General features: G+C 58.9%; 1 protein-coding gene across 1 annotated transcript in view; it reads right to left on the reverse strand.

Moving 5' to 3' along the window:
• Window positions 1-583: 583 nt before the first annotated feature.
• RUNX3 (RUNX family transcription factor 3) overlaps window positions 584-20,752 on the reverse strand; it is a 58,969-nt gene continuing 38,800 nt past the window's right edge. The window contains exons 4-6 of the mRNA XM_045482224.1: window positions 19,253-19,357; window positions 8,265-8,423; window positions 584-3,655 (exon numbers count right to left, since the gene is read on the reverse strand). Of these exons, the coding sequence (XP_045338180.1) occupies window positions 3,132-3,655; window positions 8,265-8,423; window positions 19,253-19,357 (788 nt within the window). The 3' untranslated portion in view covers window positions 584-3,131. The remainder of the gene's footprint in view (window positions 3,656-8,264; window positions 8,424-19,252; window positions 19,358-20,752) is intronic.

Genomic DNA, 20,752 nt, shown 5'->3' on the forward strand with positions numbered 1-20,752 from the left:
GCAGTCACGCCCACAGCCCCCGTCGCCAGCCACAAACAACTCTGGGGAGACGTGGAGCCGGTGACACCCCCTCTTTGCACCTTAGTTGTGCCATCTGCAAACCGGGGGAGCTGATGCAGCTGCCTGCTCTGTAGTTGTGATTGCGGCTAAACTGCGCCCGTTCCAGCAAACACAGGTCCCAGCGCGGGCTCTCACTGAGGCTGTTTTACCTCCTCCCCCCACCCCCCCGGCCCCACTCTGGGGAGCAAGAGCCACATGGGGTACACTGCTTCTACTTGTGAAAAGTCACAGGCCCCTTGTGAAGGGGGGAGAGGTGGTGGCATCTAAAAGGCCTGATGTCCCTCTGGGGTGCCAGCCACGCCGGGAAGGGGCCTCACCAGCCGCACTTGCCCAGGGTGGTCTCTGTGGTCATTACTGATGGAGCTGGATGCAGGGAGGCCAAGGCGCTGGGTGCAGGGGTAGGGTCTCCAAGGCAGGGGGTTTAGCCCTATTCCCGTCCCCAGGCCCCGCCCTGTTCCTCCTTGGCCATGGTGGGAGGTCCCCCCACCCCCGTATACGCAGCCCTAGAAGTCTGGCATTGGGATCCTTCAACACATCTCCGAGTTATATTATGGTAACAAATCAGTCAAAATTCCATTTTACAGTTAAATAGTACAGAAGACAGACAGTTTACTGTACAAGCAAGTTGTGCATTGAAAACAAACACATCAAGCAAATTATAGTGCAAAGCAGTTTCCACCCCTCCCCACCCTCTTCCCGGCTCTGGGACGGATTTACTGAAGATAGGTGTGTGGCAGGTATTAACACCTCGACGTGACAATATGTCACAAAGGATCTGTGCCCGCCACCAACAGGCTTACAGTAACGTGGTATCACAACCCCTCGGTTTCCTTGTGCTTTCTCAATCAGTGTGTTTGCCTAATACAACTTTAAAGCAGCCTCGTAAATAAGGACCCATTTTTAGCAGCCCCTGCTCTCTGTACCCACTATGGGCCTTAGAATCAGACTCGGCGTGGCTATCATCACTTTTAGTCAGGGGGCGGAAGGGGGGGATCGATTTATTTCCTGTCTCTGCCCCTACCAGGGCTTGGCTATCAGGAAGGGCTAGGAATCCGGAGTGGGGCTACAAAGTGCTGGGCGCCGGGAACCCAAGGGTGCCTCCCCCCGCGGGCCTGGGGGCCGGTCTGTAACCACAGAGGACAGGAGTGAGCAAGGTCCAAGGGTGATGGGTCTGTAGCTGCTTCCTGAGAAGGGGTGGAGAGCCCCCCTGGGTGTAGGGAGTCAGCAGGACACCCCCCGCAGCCATCGTCAAGAGATGGAGACTGACTGCTTTTTCCAGTGAGGACAGGACGAAAGAAACTGCAGCAGGGGAGGTCTGAGTAAGGTTACCAGAAGGACTTCCTAACTTGCCGGAGTGTGTATCCGGTGTGCATCATCAGGCTGCTGTTACAGGTCGGGGGCGGTACGGCAGGCCAGAGCTATTACAGAGACGACAGCTAAGGAGGGGAGATTGTCACATCCACAGAGGATGTGGCTGAAACTGACGAGAAACCACATGCTGTCTAGCCCTTAAGGGTTTTCTTGTCCTTTTCCATTTACGCCTTTTTAGAATTAAACTCAGACATGAGACTCTATGCAGCCTGAACCCCGAGGCTTCCCCATTTGCAAGCTAAAGGGGCGATACTTCACCTCTGAGCCCAGGGGGTGCTGAGCTGAGGCTGCTGGGCCCTTTATGGCTCTTCTGTTCCGCCATCACGAGGCCACGGCTCTCCACCCCTACAAATGTCTACGAGCCACGGATGTGAATTCCAGCATCACCTGGGTTTCCCTCTGGTCCCCACCAATGTGGGCCTTTGGTGGAAGTCGGTGGGACGCTTGGTGGAGGAGCATGGCCTCTGGGGGAGGTGTGGAGGGCTTAACAGTTCCACACTCTCAGAAGGCAGAGGGGATGTTGTTCGCTACGATAGGGCTTTACCTGTGACAGTGTGTCTGAAAACATTCGAGGCTTCTTTTTCTAAAATCAGCTTTCGAAACTGGTTTTTGTTCTAGACCGCTTTTGGAGCACAGACTAGTTAAAGATGGAGAGCTGTCAGAGGCTCTGGCCGGGCCTGCCCACAAGGCTGGGGGTTGGGGGCGCACAGCTTGGCTGGACCTACGTGGGACAGGACGCTGAAATCCGGCCCCACGACCTCTCACCCAATGTCTTCTGCTAGGACCTTTCTGGTCCCTGCGCTCTCTCCAAAAATGGCAATTTCGAGACCAGCCTAGAGGGAAGGGGGGATCCCTGGCCCTCCACCAAGAGAACAGAGGGTGAATGCCTTGGGCTGGTAAAGTGCATGGAGGACCTGCCTGCAGGTGTCTTTCCTGGTTTTAGGGACCTGCTGCCATTGGCTAGTCTACTCTGGGGCCTGGGACCCACAGACAGCTGGGGCGGCGGGGGGCGGCTTTGGGCTGCTGGGAACTGTAGGGAAGCAGAGCTGGGTGGGGAGCTGGCTCGGGGGTCTTATCATCTCATCTCTGCCAGCGATTTCCTGGGCCGCTCGGTGGGTCCCTTCCCCATCTATACAACGAGGAGAAACCCTCTGAGGGGTGGGGAGGCCTTCCAATTCTGACTCAGTTTGTATGAACGTGGAGGGAGGGCTGGGCCCGTGGGGTAGGGGTGGGGGTCTCTGAGGAGGGTGGGGTGGGGCGGGGAGGTCTTTCCAGGGCCCCGTGGGTAAGAGGCCAAGCCATGCGGGCAAACGTCACCTCTGTCTGGAACAGAGATGGTCTCCGCCCCAGGGGACCTGGGCCCTGTGACAGCACCGGGCATAGCTGGGGACAGCTAGGTCATTCCGGGGGAGGCGGCAGGAGACTTTCCCCAAGTGGGGTGAGATGATGAGGATCTGGGCCGGGGGCAGTGATCTGAGGGAGGTCCCCGCCTGTCTGTACAACGACGTGGCTGGACTAGATGCTCTCGGAGCCACCTGCCGGCTCTGGAGCCCAGGATTCGCAGACCCCGGGCCCGTGACCGGCCCGGAGCGTTAAGTCTCATTCCCATCCGGGGCCTCAGAGCTGCGCCGGCCACTTGTCGGGAAGGTTCGTGGGGCCCCTGCCTCCGATGGGAGCAGTGGGCTCTGACCCCGGGCCGGTCAGTAGGGCCGCCACACGGCCTCGTCCACGCGGCCCGGCGTGCTCAGGGCGGTGGGGGAGTTGCTGTGGCTGCCGTCCGCCTCCACGCTGTCGCTCTGGCCGCCCAGGCTGGGGTTCATGAGGTTGCCGGCGGCGACGGAGGCGCCGCTGGGGCAGGAGGCCAGCATGCGGGTGGGGGAGCGGTCGCCCCCGCTGCCGGCCACCATGGAGAACTGGTAGGAGCCCGAGGACGCGCCGTAGTAGAGGTGGTAGGGGGACGGGTTGGCCTGGAAAGGCCCGCTCTGGTTCTGCGGGGCCCCTGGGTAGGGCGGCGGGAGGTAGGTGTGGTGGAAGCGGCTGGTGGCCGGCACGCTGGCCACGCTGAGGCTGCCCGAGGGTGTGGCGCTGTAGGGGAAGGCGGCCGACATGGCCCCCGGGTAATGCATCCTGGGGTCGGGAAAGCGGCTCTCGGTGAAGGTCTGCAGCGCCGGGAAGGAGCGGTCGAACTGGCGGGGGTCGGAGAAAGGGTTCAGGTCCGAGGTGCCTGGGGGACAGCAAGGGGGACAGTCAGTCGCAGCCTGACACCACCCCAGAGGCTTCCGGCGCACGGGCCCTTCGCGGAGCCCCTGCTTCTAGATCTGCCTCTGCTCTCACTGCCCTGGGCTGCTCGTGGGCCAGAGCCTGCCTGACTCTGAGGCCGGCCCCAGCAGGGAGGCGGGCGCGAGCAGGTGCCCGGGCCACAGGCGGCCCCGGGGGGCCTCCCTGGGTGGGCGGAGAGCGGGGAGGGCTTTTCTTTCTCCTCACGGAGTTCTCTTCACAGCCCAGCTGCAGAGGCCTGCCGAGGGGGTGAAGGTGGCCCCCACCTGGGGAAGCGGCTTCTGCCTTCCTCCCTCCCTGTCAATAGCTGGTAAGACCGTGGGTGTGCAGACAGTCTCCAATGACGCTCTGAGCTTGGGAGCTGGGGCTTGCTTTTACAGATAAGGAAACTGAGGCAGAGAGAGAGAGAGAGAGAGAGATTGATTTTCCTGACGTGGCGCAGAAAGGACTAGAACTCATCGAGAGGCCGCTGCTTCCCGTTCTCTGCTGCTGGGTGTGCGAACCTCTCCTGCCCAGGTGGGGCTGGTTAGCTTACCTGAGCTCCCACCGGTGTGTGTGTGTGGGGGGGGGGGGGGGGGCGGGGCTGGGTCCCCAGCAGCTGTCTGTCCCCCACCCTCACATCCCTCACCCTGGGCCTGTGTCTGCAGGGCTGTCCTGTAGGCCGGAGCGGACTGAAGGCCAGACAATGATGAGATGCCACCCTCCCTGCCTCAGCAGCAAAGCGAGATGGCAGCCAGAGGGGCTTAGCAGCCTGGACCCTGCCTTAACCTGGAGAGACCCAGAGTCCAGCCCAGGCACTGCGCTAGCTCCCTCGAGGATGGCTCCCCGCTAGACTCCGAGACAAGGGCATCTCAGCCTCTGCCCCCTACTCTCATAGTCACAGACCCGCCAAACCTCAGCATTCAAAGGGGCTTCAGGACGGAGTCTAATCCCTTCAGTAGGAAAACTCAGGCTCAGAGAGGGTGAGGCACTTGCCCAAGGGTCACATAGCACATCAGACCTGGCACAGAATCCTAGAGTTCGGGTTCTGAGCCCTGACAGGTGTCTGGTAGGCAGGCAGCTGTCCCATCTCTGAGGCAGCACAGCACCTGTCCTTGGTCTGACACTTAGTAGCTGTGTGTCCTTGGGCAGGACACTTAACTTCCCTGTCTTCCTACATGAAAAATAGAGACAATAATAGCTCCTGGAGTCAATACACGTAAAGTGCACAGACCGGACGCAGAGCAGAGGCCCGAGGAGGGTTGCTGCAGTAGCTGTGACCCTCTGTGGCTCTGAGTACCCAGGAGAACTGGCCACTCCAGGGGCTGCAGAGATAAGGCCCTCCCCCTGGTCCTTCCTTGTACCCTGGCCGAGGGGGTAACTCTGGACAGCAGCAGAGAGGCGGGTGAGCCCCTGGCAGTGGTCCTGAGGGCAAGTCTGTCTGGTCCCCACCCCTCTATGCCACCCACCAACTAGGACTCAGGAGGAGACCAGTCGCTGTCACCCGGCCAGCTCTAGGCGGGCACTGCCTGCTCTGAGGACGGAGAGCTGCGGGTACCCTCGCGCCTCTTGATTCCCCAGATCTGCCCGACATGCTGTGTGATGTCAGGTGAGACCCGTGACTTCTCAGGGCTTTGGGGTCTTCCTGACTCCACTGGGGAGAGCTGCCTTAGCAGCGGGCTCTAGTTCTGGTCCTGGCTGTGAATCAGAAGGGAACAGTGTTCCCAGGCTCGAGGTGGGTGGATGTGGGGACAAGGATCCGGATGACTGCAGCCTTTTGGAATATTCTAACAGGTCCCTTGGCTGGTCAGTGCTGCCTTGAAATGTAAGGGGCCAGAGGTGGCTGGGTCCCCACCCTCATCCCAGAATGCCAGTGCAGAAGGCCCTGTCGGCAGTGCCTGGCACCCTGAGCAAAGCCAAGTGTGGGGTTGACAACTTGACTCTGAGCCCAGGAAGTGAGTGGTGCCCACCTGATGGGAGCCGCATTCTCCAAACAAAGGAAACCCGAGCAGGGGCCCCAGGATGTGACAGTAGGGCTGCAGCCCAGGACACACAAGGCTGTGCAAGGTGGCCCCGGGTCTGGTGCGTGTGGCCTGTGGAGACCACGTGGCCCTTGGAGTTGCCTGGTCTGCCACTGTCCTCTCCTGCCTCCCTCCCGGAGCGGTGGGGGAAGCGTCTGCCCTCAGCACCCCTGTGGCTGCTGCCCCCCCCCCCCCAGCCCAGTAGCCCCAGGAAACCGGAGCTGGCCAGCTGTGGAGCAGCCAATCCCAACACTGGAAGGAAATGTTTATTTTCTTCTCCAAATTGCCCCAGCTGCTGCATGGTGGCTGAATGAGCCCTTTGAGCTGTGAGAAGCCCCCACTGTGGGCCTACAGCTGAGGGGGCCGGGGGCTGGGGGCCTCGGCACTGCTTGCTAGTGACCAAAGCCAGGGGGGGTCAAATGGCACAAGGGGCATCAAGAGAAGCGGTTGGGGGGGGGTTCCTGAAAAGGATCCCAGGATAGATTCTGAAGGCAGAGGCTCATCCCACCAGAGGGGGAACACCAATGAAGGGGCCCCAAATCTAGCCCTGCTGACACCCCTCTGCGGCCGGTACTTTCTTCCTCCCACATTACAGATGAGGATACCGAGGTTCAGAGAGGTGAAGGACTTTGCCTAAGATCACGACCGAAGCCTGGCACAGCCCGATTCCTAGCCAGGTCCACCTGACTGCAAAGTTCATCCTCCTTTCCTGGTCCCGGTCATCAAGGGCCCTTCCTTCCACTCCAGAGAGGACAAGCCCATGGATGGGGAGAGCTGGCTGGGGCAGATGGCCACAAAAGGCTGCTGTGGATGATTAGGGAGGGGCTGGGGGCCCTGCTTCAGGATGCAGTAGAAGGGGAAGGACCGGGTCAGCCCTGCCCCCGGAGTGCAGGTAGGGGTTCTGGCCTGGCCCTCAGGCTCCTGTAGCCACATCCACACAACTGTGGCAGCGCGGAGGGAGGCTTTCCTTCGATAGGAGCTGCTGGACAGGAAGCCACTGTTTACTCTCACCTTCTAGATTCCGGGGCTCCCTGGGCCCCAGCTCTGCCTGTAGCAGGGAAAGGCCTAGAGTGTTAGGCTACTGTACCTTGACAAGTGCTGGCCTGTGGGAAATGGAAGCATGCACAGCTTTGGGCAGGGGTGGGCCATGAGCCCAAGAGAGCAGAGTACCTCCCACTGGTTCTTGAGGTCAGACCCTTGTGCGGCAGCCCCCTGGGCTCAAGAACTACTGGGTGTCTCAAACTCACCAGCCCATGGGTCTTTCCCCACCATGGGGGCTCACTAGGGCCAAGAGTGGAAGCTTCCCACACCAGAATAGAAGGGACCATCTCTTCACCCCGAGGGACTATCCTAAGTCCCCCTGCCACTGCATCATGCCTGGCGGCAAGGTCTCTCTTAGTGGAGAGCCCCAGGAAGCCCTCATATCAGCCTGGAGCATGGAGAAGGCAGTCAGTTTGTGCCCCTACCCGGGCTCTTCCTGCTTGGGGCCCCCTTGTCTGTGCCCTCAGAAGTGCAGGAAGCTCCTGGGGGTAGGTGCAGTGGGGCCCTTGGACCTGGTCAAAGGTCCATCGTTTTGGGCTCTGCGACCCAAGAGTGGCCCTTAATTTCTTAAGCCTCAACTCGCTCATCTGCCAGATGGGTTCTAAGCGGGCTGAGAAAGAACAGTCACCCACATCAAGCAGCAGCAGCTGGCCCTCCCGCCTCTGTCCAGCACTGCCGACCAGGGCTCTCGGCCTCCGCCTGGCCAGGGGCCAGCCTCGCACGGTCCTCGGTGCCCCGACCTGCTGGCTGAGAGGGCCCGAGGGCAGAGTAAATACTCACCACCCAGCCACTTAGTGGGCACCTGCCATGTGCCGGCCATCCTGTCTGCTCTGCAAGGCCCCATCGTGCCTGCTGCGTCCACCCAGGCAATGGGGACAGAGACACAGTCTGGGGCTTCCACCTAGATGCCTCCCTCCTCTTCTGTTTGGAGAAACTCCCTGGGGCGGGGAGGGGGTTGGGGGAAGGGAGGGCTTTCCCCAGGGGGGGCTGTGTGTTTCGGGGGCTGCCACATCACTTTGCTGTTTACGAAGGTTGTCTGAGTGCAGCCCTGGCATTTGAACATCTGACGCCCCGGGGCTGAGGCAGCCACCACTGCCCCTCTTTCAGACGACACAGCAGAGGCTCCGGCGGGGGCCACTGGGACTGGTCTGTCACAGGCTCCTTAGACAAGTCGTGCCCCAATTTTAATGGGTACACACACGGTGGGATTAATGCCCATCTCCCTCAAGGGACAGGGAGTTCCTGGAGGGCAGGGACCGTGTCTATTCATGCTGACCCCCCAGGCACGGCACATGACCCGTGGTGGGTGTCAGTAAGCGTCTGCTGAGTGAATGAACGAAGGGCCCAGCCCAGGTCGGGGTACATCCCTAGGAAACACCTGTAGGAGCAAATGGGCACCAGCGACCTCCTCCAAAAAACAAGGCGGTGCAGCGAATGACCTTCCGGTCCGGAGGCGCAGGACCACGCCCCGGCCCCCCGTCCGCCTCCCCACTGCCCTTCCCGCCCGTGCCGCACCTTGGATGGGGGTCTGGGCCTGGCTGCTGAAGTGGCTGGCGGTGCTGATGGAACCGCGGGGACTGGGCGCGCTCGGCGTCACGCGCATGCGCAGTCGTTCCAGGTCCCCGAAGCGGTCGGGGAACGCCTTGGTCTGGTCCTCCAGCTTCTGCCGGTGCCCTGCAGAGAATTGGGGGGCGGGGGGAGGGGAAGCCCGTCAGCAGCTGGTTCCTGAGAATCTCAGGGGGACGGAAATGCCTCACTCTGCTTGGCGGGGGGGTGCGGTTCTCCCTTACACCTCTGCAGGGACAATCCTCAGGTTACTACCGACCTCTTTTCTGAGGTTCCCCAGAGACCTCGTGCACAGAGAACGGTCATTATGGGCTGCCTGGGGCTGCCGTGATGGCCCGCCTCACCCCTACCTGCTGGAGCAGGCGTATGTGCTCTTCTACCTGGCCCGCCTCACCCCTACCTGCTGGAGTAGGCATACGTGTTCTTCTACTTGAACCTCAGCCCACTGTGCAGCACAAGCGTAAACTGAAGCAGCAGCCGTGTGAAATGGCTCAGGTGGGCTCCCGTGGGCGTGAGGGAGAGAGCCCCGGGGGGCGGGGGGTGCTGCCACCCTTTACCTCCCCACCACCCCCCCCCCCCCCCCCCGCAAGAATAATTGGCCCTGGCCTGGGACAGCTGACGGCTCTAGCCCTCAGCCGTCCCGAGACCCCCCAGCACAGCCCTTGTCCTTGCCGGGCCCCAGACAGAAGGGAAAATTCACCGGGACGTGCAGAGGCGGCATGGGGAGGGCCCCAACTCCCACCTCTGAATGGGAGCTGGGGACAGGGGACCGGGGCACCTGGCTTGGGGCATTACACGCGGAGAGACTGCTAGCATCTGCCACCACTTCTCTGCCACAGCCCACCCGGGGAAGGGCCCCAGCCTCCTCTCCTAGGCCCCAGAGGTGGGCAGGGCTGGGGTGGCCATGCGCCTGCCTCTGTGCAGCTGGCTGAGGGCTCCCGGCATGGCTTCTTGAATGACATCGGGCTTGTGGGGACAACCCCTCCCCTGCCACACCACATTTTCAACTATTCATTTTCCATTTCATAAGCAACACATGAATCTCTACAAAAACAAACGCACTGCAGAATTACAGATAAGGCTAATGACTCCTTCGACCCACCCTGAACCCCTCCCCAGAAATCTCCATGTGATCAGTTTGAGGGTCTTTCTTTCCAGCCTCTTTTTGGTTTCACATGCATGGAAAACACAGAGCAAGTTTCTCCCGAGAACCTCTGGAGTGGTCTCAGACTGGTTTATCATTCTGTAACTCGCTCTTCCAGCCAGGTGGACCACCTGTCTCCTGACCTGTAAAGTGGGGGGAGTAACCCAGCCCCACAGAAACAACAGAGCTCCTGCTGAACCTCGGGGGGCCTCCTTGGGGCTCGGTGGGGGCTCAGCAAGTACGAGGAGGGCTGATCACTATGGCAGCAGATGTCCCTTGTTCCTGCTGGTCACAGCCCCTGGTGGCTGCCACTCGCTCAGCCAGTCCTCTAGGATGCTTAGGTCGTTTTGAAATTTTCTCCACTCTCCTTCACATGCAATGTCCCTGTCACGGCCCAGAAACATCCCTATCCACACCTCTTTGTGTCTGGGGATCTCTCCAGCTCACAGACACTGGCATGGGCTGATCAGTCAGACACTAGCCGTGAGCCTGACACCCGAGGCTGGCCTATTCCACTCCAATCAACCCTGAGGGAGGAGGCCAGGCCAGGCAGGGAGGCTAGGTTCTCTTTTTTACCAAGAGAATTGCAGCTCAGAGAGGCGAAGAGGCTTGTCTGCAGTCACACAGTGAGGAAGAGGGAACGATGTTTTGGATCTGGGACCCCTTGGAGAAGAAGCATGGGGAGGGGCTGAGGGAGAGGGAAGGCTTGCCTGAGTCCTCAGGTCTGCAGGGGCATGCCCAGTTTTCTAGATTGACAAGGAGAGAAGAAGAGGGAAGTAGGTAGGAAGTAAAACAGAACTCCTCACCATCCTTCCTGAGGCCTGGAAAATGGCATCCTGGGGGCCTGAAAAAGCATGAAATGACTGTTGACCTCCCTTGGGAATGAGGGGACAGAGTTGGAGGCCTCAGAACAGGTTTGACCTCTGATTTTCAAAATGGGGATGCAACGGATTCTGGCACCACAGACGCCCAGGCTCCCTGCACACCCCTGCCTCGCACGGGCATCTGAGGGCTCTTGGGGAAGAACTTGGGAGTCCTGGGAGCCACAGTGGGCTCGGCAAGTCACCAAGGAGCCGGGAACCCCCCTTCTCCTCCCAGGAGGCCCCAGGCCTGGAGCCCAAGGGACATTTGTCTGCCGCGGCCTCCCAGGACCTTTGGCAAGGGGGGGAAATGTAGGCTGGGTAAGTTTAGCTGGAGCCAGGGCTATGGGCTCTGAGGCCTCTGGGGGCCGGCAGGCCATGAATGAGGCACTCGGGGTGGGTGGGGAGTCAGGCGGACTGGAAGACGGAGTCCTTTGCAGGAGGGGCAGTTGTCCCCCGGTCCAGCCGACGGGTGCCCTCGTGGGGGTGGACCCAGTGTTGCCAGACCCACCAGTTTGGTAGGAAAACAATAAACTTGCTTTTATGTGAAATCTCCCATGCTTTCTATGCTGGCAATTCACTCCAATACCGAGAAACAAAACACAACAAAGAAAAGGAAAGAAACATCCCAAGCCAACTCGTAGGATGTGTCCTGCTCAGGGGCTGCCAGTTTGCAGCCTCCAAGTTCGAGATTTCAGCGTCCGGTTGGTTGTGTAACCTTAGCCCCTGAGGACTGCTTCATGGCTACCCCTCAGGAGGTGGTCTCGAGGCGGGTGCCACAGGGCTCGGCCCTGATAAGCCTCGGAAGAAACGTTGCCGTTGCTGCTGCGGCCACCGAAGAACCAGCAGGGTGGTGTGGACAAGCTGGAGGGCAAATGAATTCAGAACGATCTCAACAGGCAGGAAGTCGGCCGGATAGACGTGGAGACTGCAGACTGACCTGACAGCAGCTTGGGTGCGAAGATTCTGGGTGTCTTAGTCGACCACAAGCTTGAAGTGAGACAACGGGGGCTGCACAAAAACTCGTGCGATACGTCCGGCCTCCTGATGATCGCCATTGTGGAACGAAGCCCCGTTTCTGAGTCACGCTGTGTACGCGGCATTTGTGGCCCAGCGGAAGGAGGGCAGGGTTCACAGCCAGCCTGGGTTCGAGGTTGGGCCCAGCCACTTGTGCAGCTTGGTGGCCTCACTCAAGTCACACGCCCTTTCCCCCACCCCAAGCCGCAGTGTCCCCATTGTGGCCACAGGTCTATAAATGCCCTCCAGCTACATGGGTTACTTCTATACCCCAGCTCCTGCCAAGGGAGGGTGAGATTATCACCCCCACGTCAGAGATCAGGACACCGAGGCCACGACGGTAAGTGTGGGACAGAAAACGGGAACAGCAGAGCCAGCACTGGCGTGCAGACCCCTGAGACCAAGTCCCTTGACGCTTTCCTTTTTGCTCCCACTGTACAGATGGGGCTGCTGAGGCTTCCAGAGGAGATCTCTGCTATGTGGTCAGTTTGGGCTAGAAGTCAGGTAATCTGGCCCCGAAGCATATACACCACCACGCGCTGTGCTGCCGTCACAAAGGGCCCGCCCCCTAGAGTGTGGGAGTTCTCACAGGGCTTTGGGAATTGCTTCCTTGTTGGTCGGGAACAAGGGAGGGGCAGGGGGAAGCTGAGGTGGCTCCGCGTGGCCCGGGCGCCGGAGAGTCTCAGAGCCACAGGGCCCCGGCCTTCACACTTGGAGCAGAACGGAACTTCCTGTGCCCGAGGAAAGATGGGCCCACAGAATAGACCTCTTTCATTTGGCCACCCACAGTGAGAGCCGGTGGTGGTGGTGGTGGTGGTGGGGGGGGGGCTTGGCCTCGCTCACTCGGTCATCTGGGGCTCAGCCCTTTCACACCGTGCCTCAGTTTCCCCTCTGCACAGCTTGCTCACTGGGGCCCCTCTAAGCTTTGAGAGTCCCTGGCTTAAGATGACCACTACCGGTGGGAGCCACCGGCCATACTCGGGCCTCCAGAAGAAAAGGAGGCAGGGTTGCTTGCTCCATGGGTCACCCACCCCCCACGCCCCCACCCCACCTCTCTCCTCTTGCTGCTGTTCTTAGAGTTTCTCAAGTATGCTCTGCCTCTCACACTTCAGAGCCACAGCTCAGGCACAGCCCCCGCCAGGAATGCTTTCCTGTCCTTTGGGGCTCACCCCAAGGGCCCCTCCCTGGCAGGAAGACCCCTTGTCCCAGCACCGAGCCTCTGCAGCACCCCGTAGGCTGAGAGCAGCAGCTAGCAGTGCCGGAAATAAAAACAGCAGCCCCTGCTTGCTGAACGCTCCCTCCACTCCGGCGTCTAAGGTGTTGACATGCGTTGCCTTGTTTCACCCTGCATCTTCTCACTGTTCCTACTTTACAGGTGAGAAAACTGAGGCTCGGTGAGGGGCAGTGACATGTCTGAGGTCACACAGATGGCTTGAGGCCACCTTCTCTCCCTGGAGTCCATCCTGAAAGCAAGGAGCCTGGGCGTTGACAATCATGGGCTCCAGATAACGGGTGTTAGGGCCGAGCCCAGGCCCAGGGCCCAGGGCAACTCTCTGCGGGCCCAGGAGGATGGGCCTGGGAAGAAGAGGAGAGGGTCTCAGTGGACTCCACCAGGAGCCCCGCCCTGCTCTGCAGCTCAGTGCTGAGCGTCCAGCTCTCTAACCACGTTTTGCTCTGACCCACCAAGTCTCTCTCCTCCTCTGGGCCTTAACCGCCGCAACGGTCAAGTGGTTTTCATACTGCCTAACCCCCAAGGTGAGGATAAGCTGCAGGACAGACCCTAAGTGTTTAAAAGTAAAACACTTTGCAGGGAGGATGGGGGCCACCTGGGTAAGGCCCCACCTTGGCCCACCACACCTGTCAGCCTCCAGTAGCTGAGCTCAAGTCACTGCCAGTCCCTGCAGCATGCCTCGATTAGTGCTGTGACCCTCATTTATAGGAGGCCAAGGTCCCAGTGGCCCAGGCCTGTATGAGGCAGTTCTCACCCACTGGGGACCTTGAGCAGGTCACCTTCTCCCTCTGGGCCTCAGCTGTCTCATCTGTAAAATGGAGATCACATTGGAACTCCGAAGGGTGTGGACAGGCTGCAGGAATTAAACAGGTGGTCCGGCCTAGGCCCTCAAGGAAGGCGTTCTGGGCGCCATAGTTCTTCCTTAACATGTCTATACGGTAGGCATGCCCAGCCTCGCAGGTGTAGGAGAAGGGTCAGAAGCGGGGGAAAGGAATACTGCGGCCTAGCCACGCTGAGTGATTCACCCAGGGTCACACGGTGCTGGAGGAAGAGAACAAGGGCTGGATTCTGGGCTGGGGGCTCCCTTCCCACCAGTCCCTAGGCATCCTTCATCACCACCAGCTGGGCCGGCACGGCGTCCCTGCACCTGCCAAGTACCTGGTGCTTTTTGGGGACCGTCAGGGCCATCCCCCTGCCTTCGTGCTGGCCCAACACAAGTCCCCGTGATGAGAGTGGCAACCACTTTTGCAGGCACCTACGAGGGGCCAAGCACCGTGCTAGGTGAGCCATGCATATCGTTTACAAGGGCCATAACCCTCTGAGGGGCTGCTACCATCACCCCCATTTTACAGGTGGGAAAGTGGAGGTGCGAGGTCAAGGTCAAACCTGGACCGGTCAGCACGTTGCACGAAGCTTGGCGGCTGAGGTCTCGGCTTCCCAAGCGCTCCGAGAGAGGAGAGCTGGGCTGACTGGCGGTGAGGTCTGACTGGCAAGCGACCAGCTCGGTGCTCGGCCTCAGCTGGGTGGGAGAGGGACGGGGAGGCAGGGGACAGGGGACAGGGAGAGGCAGAGCCGGGCACAGGAAGAGCGGCGGCTGCCGGGAACAATGTGGGCCCCAATTACGGGGCCCTTCACCCATCCGAAGCCACTCAGCTGCCTCCTCGGCTGCCTGGCCCGGCTCTGGTGCGGTCACAGCCCAGACACAGCAGCCACTGTCCGCCCAGCTGCGGGGTGGGGCCCCCGGGCCCCAGGCCCGCTCTGTGGCCTGTCAGGAGATTTACACCCGACTCTTAACAACCGCGGGGAATCGCAGGCGGGTGCTGGGCCCCGGGTGGTCTGCCTTGAATCGGCCCCCTGTGAGCAGATGAAAGCCGGTCGGTGGCTGGGCTGGGAAACCGGCTGGCGGGGGGCCAGCGGGCAGGGAGGCAAGCGGCTCCCTCCCAGGGCCGCAACTGGGGCTTCCAGCGGCCTGGGGTTGATTAGGGGAGCCCGGGAGGTCTGAGGTTAACCCCTTCCCTCCTGCTGGGTGCACTCCCCTGGGGACCTAGGGGGTCCTGGGAGTACGGGCCTCTCCTCAGAGGAGTTGCCTCTCCTCAGCCCAGGCCTCCCTCTACCTCCCCACACCTGGAGCGGAGACCGAAATTGTGGCAACTCTAGGACCCTGGAAGGCCCCGCTATGGGCTTAGGGTCACGCTTCCTGCCCGTGCCGTCCAGAGCCTGTTTGCTTAGTTCCTTCAGGCCTCTCTGGTCAAATGTCACCTCCTCAAGAGGCTTCCCCGGTATCCCCTCCCTGCCCACATCCCATCCCTGTGCGCTCTACCCCTCCCCCCAGCTTTGTTTTTCCCCATAAGACTTCTCACAACCTGAGATTAAGTCGACTAATCATTTAGGTACTTCATTTATTCAACACATATTTACTGAGCACCTACTAAGCGCTCATGTCTGTATTCCAGGGTCTATGCCCGCACGTGGCAAAGCAGAGGAAAGAACTTCTGCCCCACGGAGCGTATGTAATAGTGAGTGGAGATGGGAAATAAATGACATAAATGAGTGAACTCTATTGCATCTTGGAAGGTGATCAGGGTTCTAGGTAAAAATCAAAGCTGGTAAGGGGTGGGTGCGTGTGCGTGATTTGAAACAGCATGACGGTGGTGGGGGTCTCACTGAGAAGTTTGAGTAAAGCCTTCCTTCAGGGTGGGAAAGTACAAGCCACGCATCTGGGGGTGTCTGTGTTTCAGAGAGAGAGAACAGCAGTGCAAAGGCCCTGAGGCAGGGATGTGGCCGCCCAGTTTGAAGACCAGCCAGGAGGCCAGGGTGGCCAGAGTGGGGTGAGCAAGGAGGATGTCAGAGAGGAAGTCAGGGGGTAACGAGCACAGATCACGTGGGGTGCTGTGGCCACAGGGACAATAGAACTATTTATACCATCTTTCCCCACCTCTAATGTAGAAGACCCAAGTGGGACGGAGCCTGTCTATTGGGCTCACTGTGGCATTCCCAGTTTCTAGAACAGTGCCAGACACATGAAAGGTGCCCAGGAAAATATCTGTTGAAATCATTCCATGTACATTTTTGGGAAGAAAGGGCCCACAGGCAAGATGCTCGAACTGTCCCCCTTTGCCTCCGGCCGGATTAAAAACTTGGGTCCTACCCTTTCAGGTGCCAGCACCTGCTAAACCCGGAAGTTGGGGTGAGTGGTTCCATGCCAGAATCGCCAGGCACCAGACTGCCTCCTGCCTGAATCCTGGACCCTGCTCAGCCACCTGCTTTTTAACCAGCCCCCGGTGACTATGAGGGACACCAGCACTGAGAACCTCAGAAACCAAGGCCACACAGGCAGGAAGCCACCAAGCTAGCCTTCAAACCCAGCCAGCCACCTGGCTGCATATCGGGCATGCTCTGCAGGGCACCAGAGGGGAACGACCCAGCCACAGAACCCACAGCTGGGCCTCAGGGATCTGCAGACTCCTACTCCTTGGCTCCCAGGACCAGCCCCTACTCCCACCCCCACCCCACACAAGGCTCAACCCTCACATGGGGTTGGGAGTCACAAAGCAGGAGAAAAGCCCAGAAAGGAAATCCTGTGATAATCCGTGAGGGTTTGGGTACTTCCTGCGGGCTGTGCAGCTGCAAGCTCCTTTAACGCTCAGGATAACTCCCCAGAGCAGATGCTACTATCCTCCCCATTTTACAGATGAGGCACAGTGAGGCAGGAAGGCCCTTCCAAGTGGCCCTCACTTCCCTGAGCCCCAGACTGGAGCCCATGGGGTGCACTGAAACTCACCCTTGGGCAAGTGGCTCTGCCTCCTGGCCTGTCTCCTCCCGGGTGGTTGCAGACCTGTTACTGGGGACCTGGCACACGAGGAGTGCTTGGTGACCAGCAGCATTGATCGGGTCTCTCACCTCTTACAGGTGGGGAAACGGAGGCCCGGAAAGGAGGAGGATTTGTCCAAGGTCACAGACAAGGCCAGGGTGTGGATGGCAGCCAGGGTGCGGGTGAGACCTGACCTGAAGGCCTGGGTGGGCGGGGGCACAGGCAAGCAGGCCCTCAGGACGGGAGACCTGGAGAACTGCCTTCTCCCACAGCTGCTCTTTTCTATAAATAAGCTTCTGCAAAGATTTTGTTTGAACAAGTCTCTTTAATGAGACTTAAAGGCCTAGACAGGGGTGCCATTTGCCTCGGGTCACACAGCCAGCCTGGCCTCGGACTCCGGCCCATCTCCCGGGCTGGCTTCTCTTTACTTCCTCTTGCTGTCTCCCCTCCCTCCGGCCTCGGGTGCCTTGTCCTGTGCAGTCCCCTGCCGCCCCCTGCCTCCCACCGCCTTCCCCTATCAGCTCACCCCCAGAAGGGCTGAGGGCTGTCTCAGGTCTGGGGACCCCAGGAGAGAAGAGCCGGCAGGGGATTTGAACTGGGGGCTCCCAAAGGCAGGGCCACACCCCTGCCCTTATCCAGGGCCCTCAAGGCGGGGCGGGGGGGGGGGGTGGGCAGCTCTGGGCTGAGAACGGCTGGACACGGGGGGTTTTGAGGGATTCCAGGCATTGCTGGGCCCCTGGGAACCTTCCTAGCAAGCTCCAAGACCCCCTGCCACATGCCTCTATGGACTGGGTGCTCACTGCTTTGTGGAGTGGCTCCTAAGTGCTGCATCATCGCAGTGAAGCCGACTGTGGCTCCCGTCTGTCCTGATTCTGCCCCTGGAGACAGAGTGGTGTGCCACCTGTTTGATACCTTTAGGGCCATGGCTTGGGCTGCCCCCCTGCTGCTGATCAAGAGTCACCACCCACCGATGGTGCTTGTGGTGGAAATGCACGGTGGTGGCCAGGTGCTGGGGATAACCGAACACCATGGCTCCAGTGACTCACCAGGACCCTCCCCCTGCCACAGCCAGATGCTATCCACATGCCATCACTGGTCTCTAGGCCTGTGGTGTGGGTGGTAGCACCCCACTTCCTGGAGGCGGGGGGGCTGAGGCTGAAAGAGGCCAGCAGTTTCCCCAACATCCCCAACCAGGCAGGCTGTCTTCCGCATCCTGGTGGCTTATGGCTCACAAGGGTTTCCCAGACATCACCACCTCGAGACTCTTGGGGTCACTGACTCAGTTCACAGGTGACAAGACTGAGGCCCAAAAGACAACACGACTTGTCCAGGGCCATGAATCCCAAGGCCAGCGGCATGGACCCATCCACATCCAGTCCCGGCAAGAATCTGGCCGGAGCAGATGCCTGCCTTTGGGTCTGAAGACCATATGAGGGAGCTAAGGGAGGCCGGAGGAGGGGGCCCTGAGGGCCTTCAGGGAGAGTCATCCGGGGACACCAAGCCCAGCTTTAAGCCTTCCCCAAGTGGCCAGACACCGGAGTGGGCCCCGGAATTGGACAGATGGGGAGCTAGGTCAGTCTGATTCCCCAGGAAGAGGGGCCAGCCCTGGGTGGCCCTCACTGACGACACCCTGGCAGAGCCCCATCTGTTCTGAGCCTCCTGGGCTCCGGTCCCCATTCTGTCTTCCTGCCCCAAGTCCACCCAGCTTGGAATGGAAATCGACGACGACTGTCTCTGGGAAGACAGGGCCCCTCCCAGCACCAAAGGCCATGGGAGGCCCTGGCAGGTTCTCAACGTCCCCTGGCCTGGACTCTCTCCCCACTGGAACTCGGGTGACCCTTTGGCTCTGCTGTCGTAAGGATCCCATGGGACAATAAATGTGAGAGGGTTTTCTAAACTCTAAAGGGCCACGAGTAGGAAGGGAAAGGCAGGGCAGCTCCCGATACCCCACACTGAGCATGTTGCAAGTTGGGGGGTGGGGTGGTCCAGAATGAGCACTCTGGTCAGGGCCCAGAAAGCAGCCAGTCCAGAAATGGCCAGCTGGCCAGCTGGTTCTCTGTTTCTTTCTTTCATTCATTCATTGATTCATTCATTCATTCACTCATTTAGTGAACACAGACCTCTGGCCCATTCTGTGGCAGCTGCCCCTCAAGTGCCCATAATGTAAACCTGCAAACAGCATTATCCTTCAGCAGGCAGAAGCAATTAAACACAAACTCTCTTTGATGCTAAAAGGCACACATCAGTACTCCCTGCGCATAGTAGGTGCTCAGTAAATATCTGCAGAATCAAGTTCGCATTCTTGAGTGTGGGTTTTGGGGTCAGAGTGCCCAGGCTGCGTGTGACTTAAGTCACATACTGAGATCCAAAGAAAGTTTCCAAGGAGGGGATGTGGCCTCACAGCCAGACCAACTCCTGTTTTTGATGGCTCCCTCCCTCAGCCACTGGCAGAGGAAGCTGGGACGGAGTAGAGCAAACCTGGCCCGACCTCCCCCCACCCCCAACACTCACAAATACCCTATTGGAAGACTTTTCCATCTAGTTCCTTTCCCTAACAGATGCCAATCACAAATCCATACTCTCTCAGCTGGCTCTCAGTGGGCAGTCCTGGTGGGGGGGGGGGTGTCAAGCTGATTCTGCCATTACCCCTTCCTATGGTCCTTGCTGGCCTCCAGCAGTCCAAGGATAAGCACAGAGGGTTTGGGTTTATTGGCAGGCACCCGGAGTGCGCAGGGATGTAGAGCCCAGGAGTGCAGCCCCCTGATGAGAGCGTTTCAGGGGACCACTGCCATCTGTCTGACCTCGGCTGCTGCCCTTCCCCCTGCTGGACCCTCCTCCCCACTGCCCAGCGGGCTCAGTGGCTCGGGCACTTACGTCTGGGTTCCCGGGGTCCATCCACGGTCACCTTGATGGCTCGGTGGTAGGTGGCCACTTGGGTGGGGTTGGTGAACACGGTGATGGTCAGTGTGAAACTCTTCCCTGGGGGGGAGTGGAGAATAAAGGCAGGAGGTTGGCACCTGGAGCTGTTAACAACACCCCGTCTCCCTCCCAGAAGGGGCAGATCTCTCTCCTTCGAACCTGGGCAGAAGATGGGGCTCTGGGTGAAGTTCCAGCTGCTGGCCTTGGCATTCGGGGCCCCAGGAGGTCTGGCACCAACTTTATCATCTTCCCCTGCCCATGCTCTGGCCACCCTGCTAATTTTCTCTCTGCTTCCTGGCTTTTGTGCTGTTCCTTCTGTCCAGCAACCCTTGCGATTTGGGGGTGGGGAGCACCCCACGTATAACTACAAAAATATGTATAAAAACGCATATATTTTTGGGGCGCCTGGGTGGCGCAGTCGGTTAAGCGTCCGACTTCAGCCAGGTCACGATCTCGCGGTCCGTGAGTTCGAGCCTCGCGTCAGGCTCTGGGCTGATGGCTCAGAGCCTGGAGCCAGTTTCCGATTCTGTGTCTCCCTCTCTCTCTGCCCCTCCCCCGTTCATGCTCTGTCTCTCTCTGTCCCAAAAATAAATAAACGTTGAAAAAAAAAAATTAAAAAAAAAACAAACGCATATATTTTTTCCTAAAGGTAATGAGTGATCTTTATAGAAAATTTGGGGAACACAGAAAAATCACCCACGGTTCAACTAGCCAGGAATAAACACTATTAACATTTGGGTGTTTTCTCCTCTAATCCTTTTTTGTGTGGGTTATGTGTATTTGCAGAGTTGCAATGATACCAAAATACATATTTTCATACCCTGGTTTTGTTTTCTTTCATCTAACCTCACATCATAAGCACTTTCTCATGTCGTTAAAAATGCTTCATAAACTTCATTTTTAATGGCTGCAAAATATTTCAACTCACAGAGGCCTCGTCTTTTATTTATCTGTCTTACTCTCTAACGCCCCTGCTGACTTCTCACTGGTGTGTGCAGCTGGGGCTGAAAAGGGGCTGATTTGGGAGCTGCCGACATTTCATTTGTACACGCAACTGTTATTTCCAGAACTCTGTTCTATTTTTAGACAGACATTTGGCTCCAAAGTCTCCATTCAAAATTCCTAAGAGAGGAAAAACTTTTAAAATGATAATTTTTTTTTTAACCAGTTAGAATAAAATGAAAACGACCTTTCGTTTATAAAAATCTTTGTCTCCATCTCTGCTTATTTCCTCAGAAAAGATTCCAAGAAGTGGTGAGTGATTTCATCGCAGTCAGAGGGTTGGGACGTATTCAGGGGCATTGATCTCTCTGGCGAGATGGTGCTCCAGAGAGTCACCGTGACCGTGACAGCTGTCAGCGCGGTGCCATCGGCAGCATGGCCGCCTGTCAAGGTGGAAGGAAGATCTTACTGCCCCTGACTCCGTTCGCCTTTTGGCCATGCCCAGTGAGACTG

This window comes from Leopardus geoffroyi, chromosome C1, assembly GCF_018350155.1.
Source record: "Leopardus geoffroyi isolate Oge1 chromosome C1, O.geoffroyi_Oge1_pat1.0, whole genome shotgun sequence".
Taxonomy (NCBI): Eukaryota; Metazoa; Chordata; class Mammalia; order Carnivora; family Felidae; genus Leopardus; species Leopardus geoffroyi.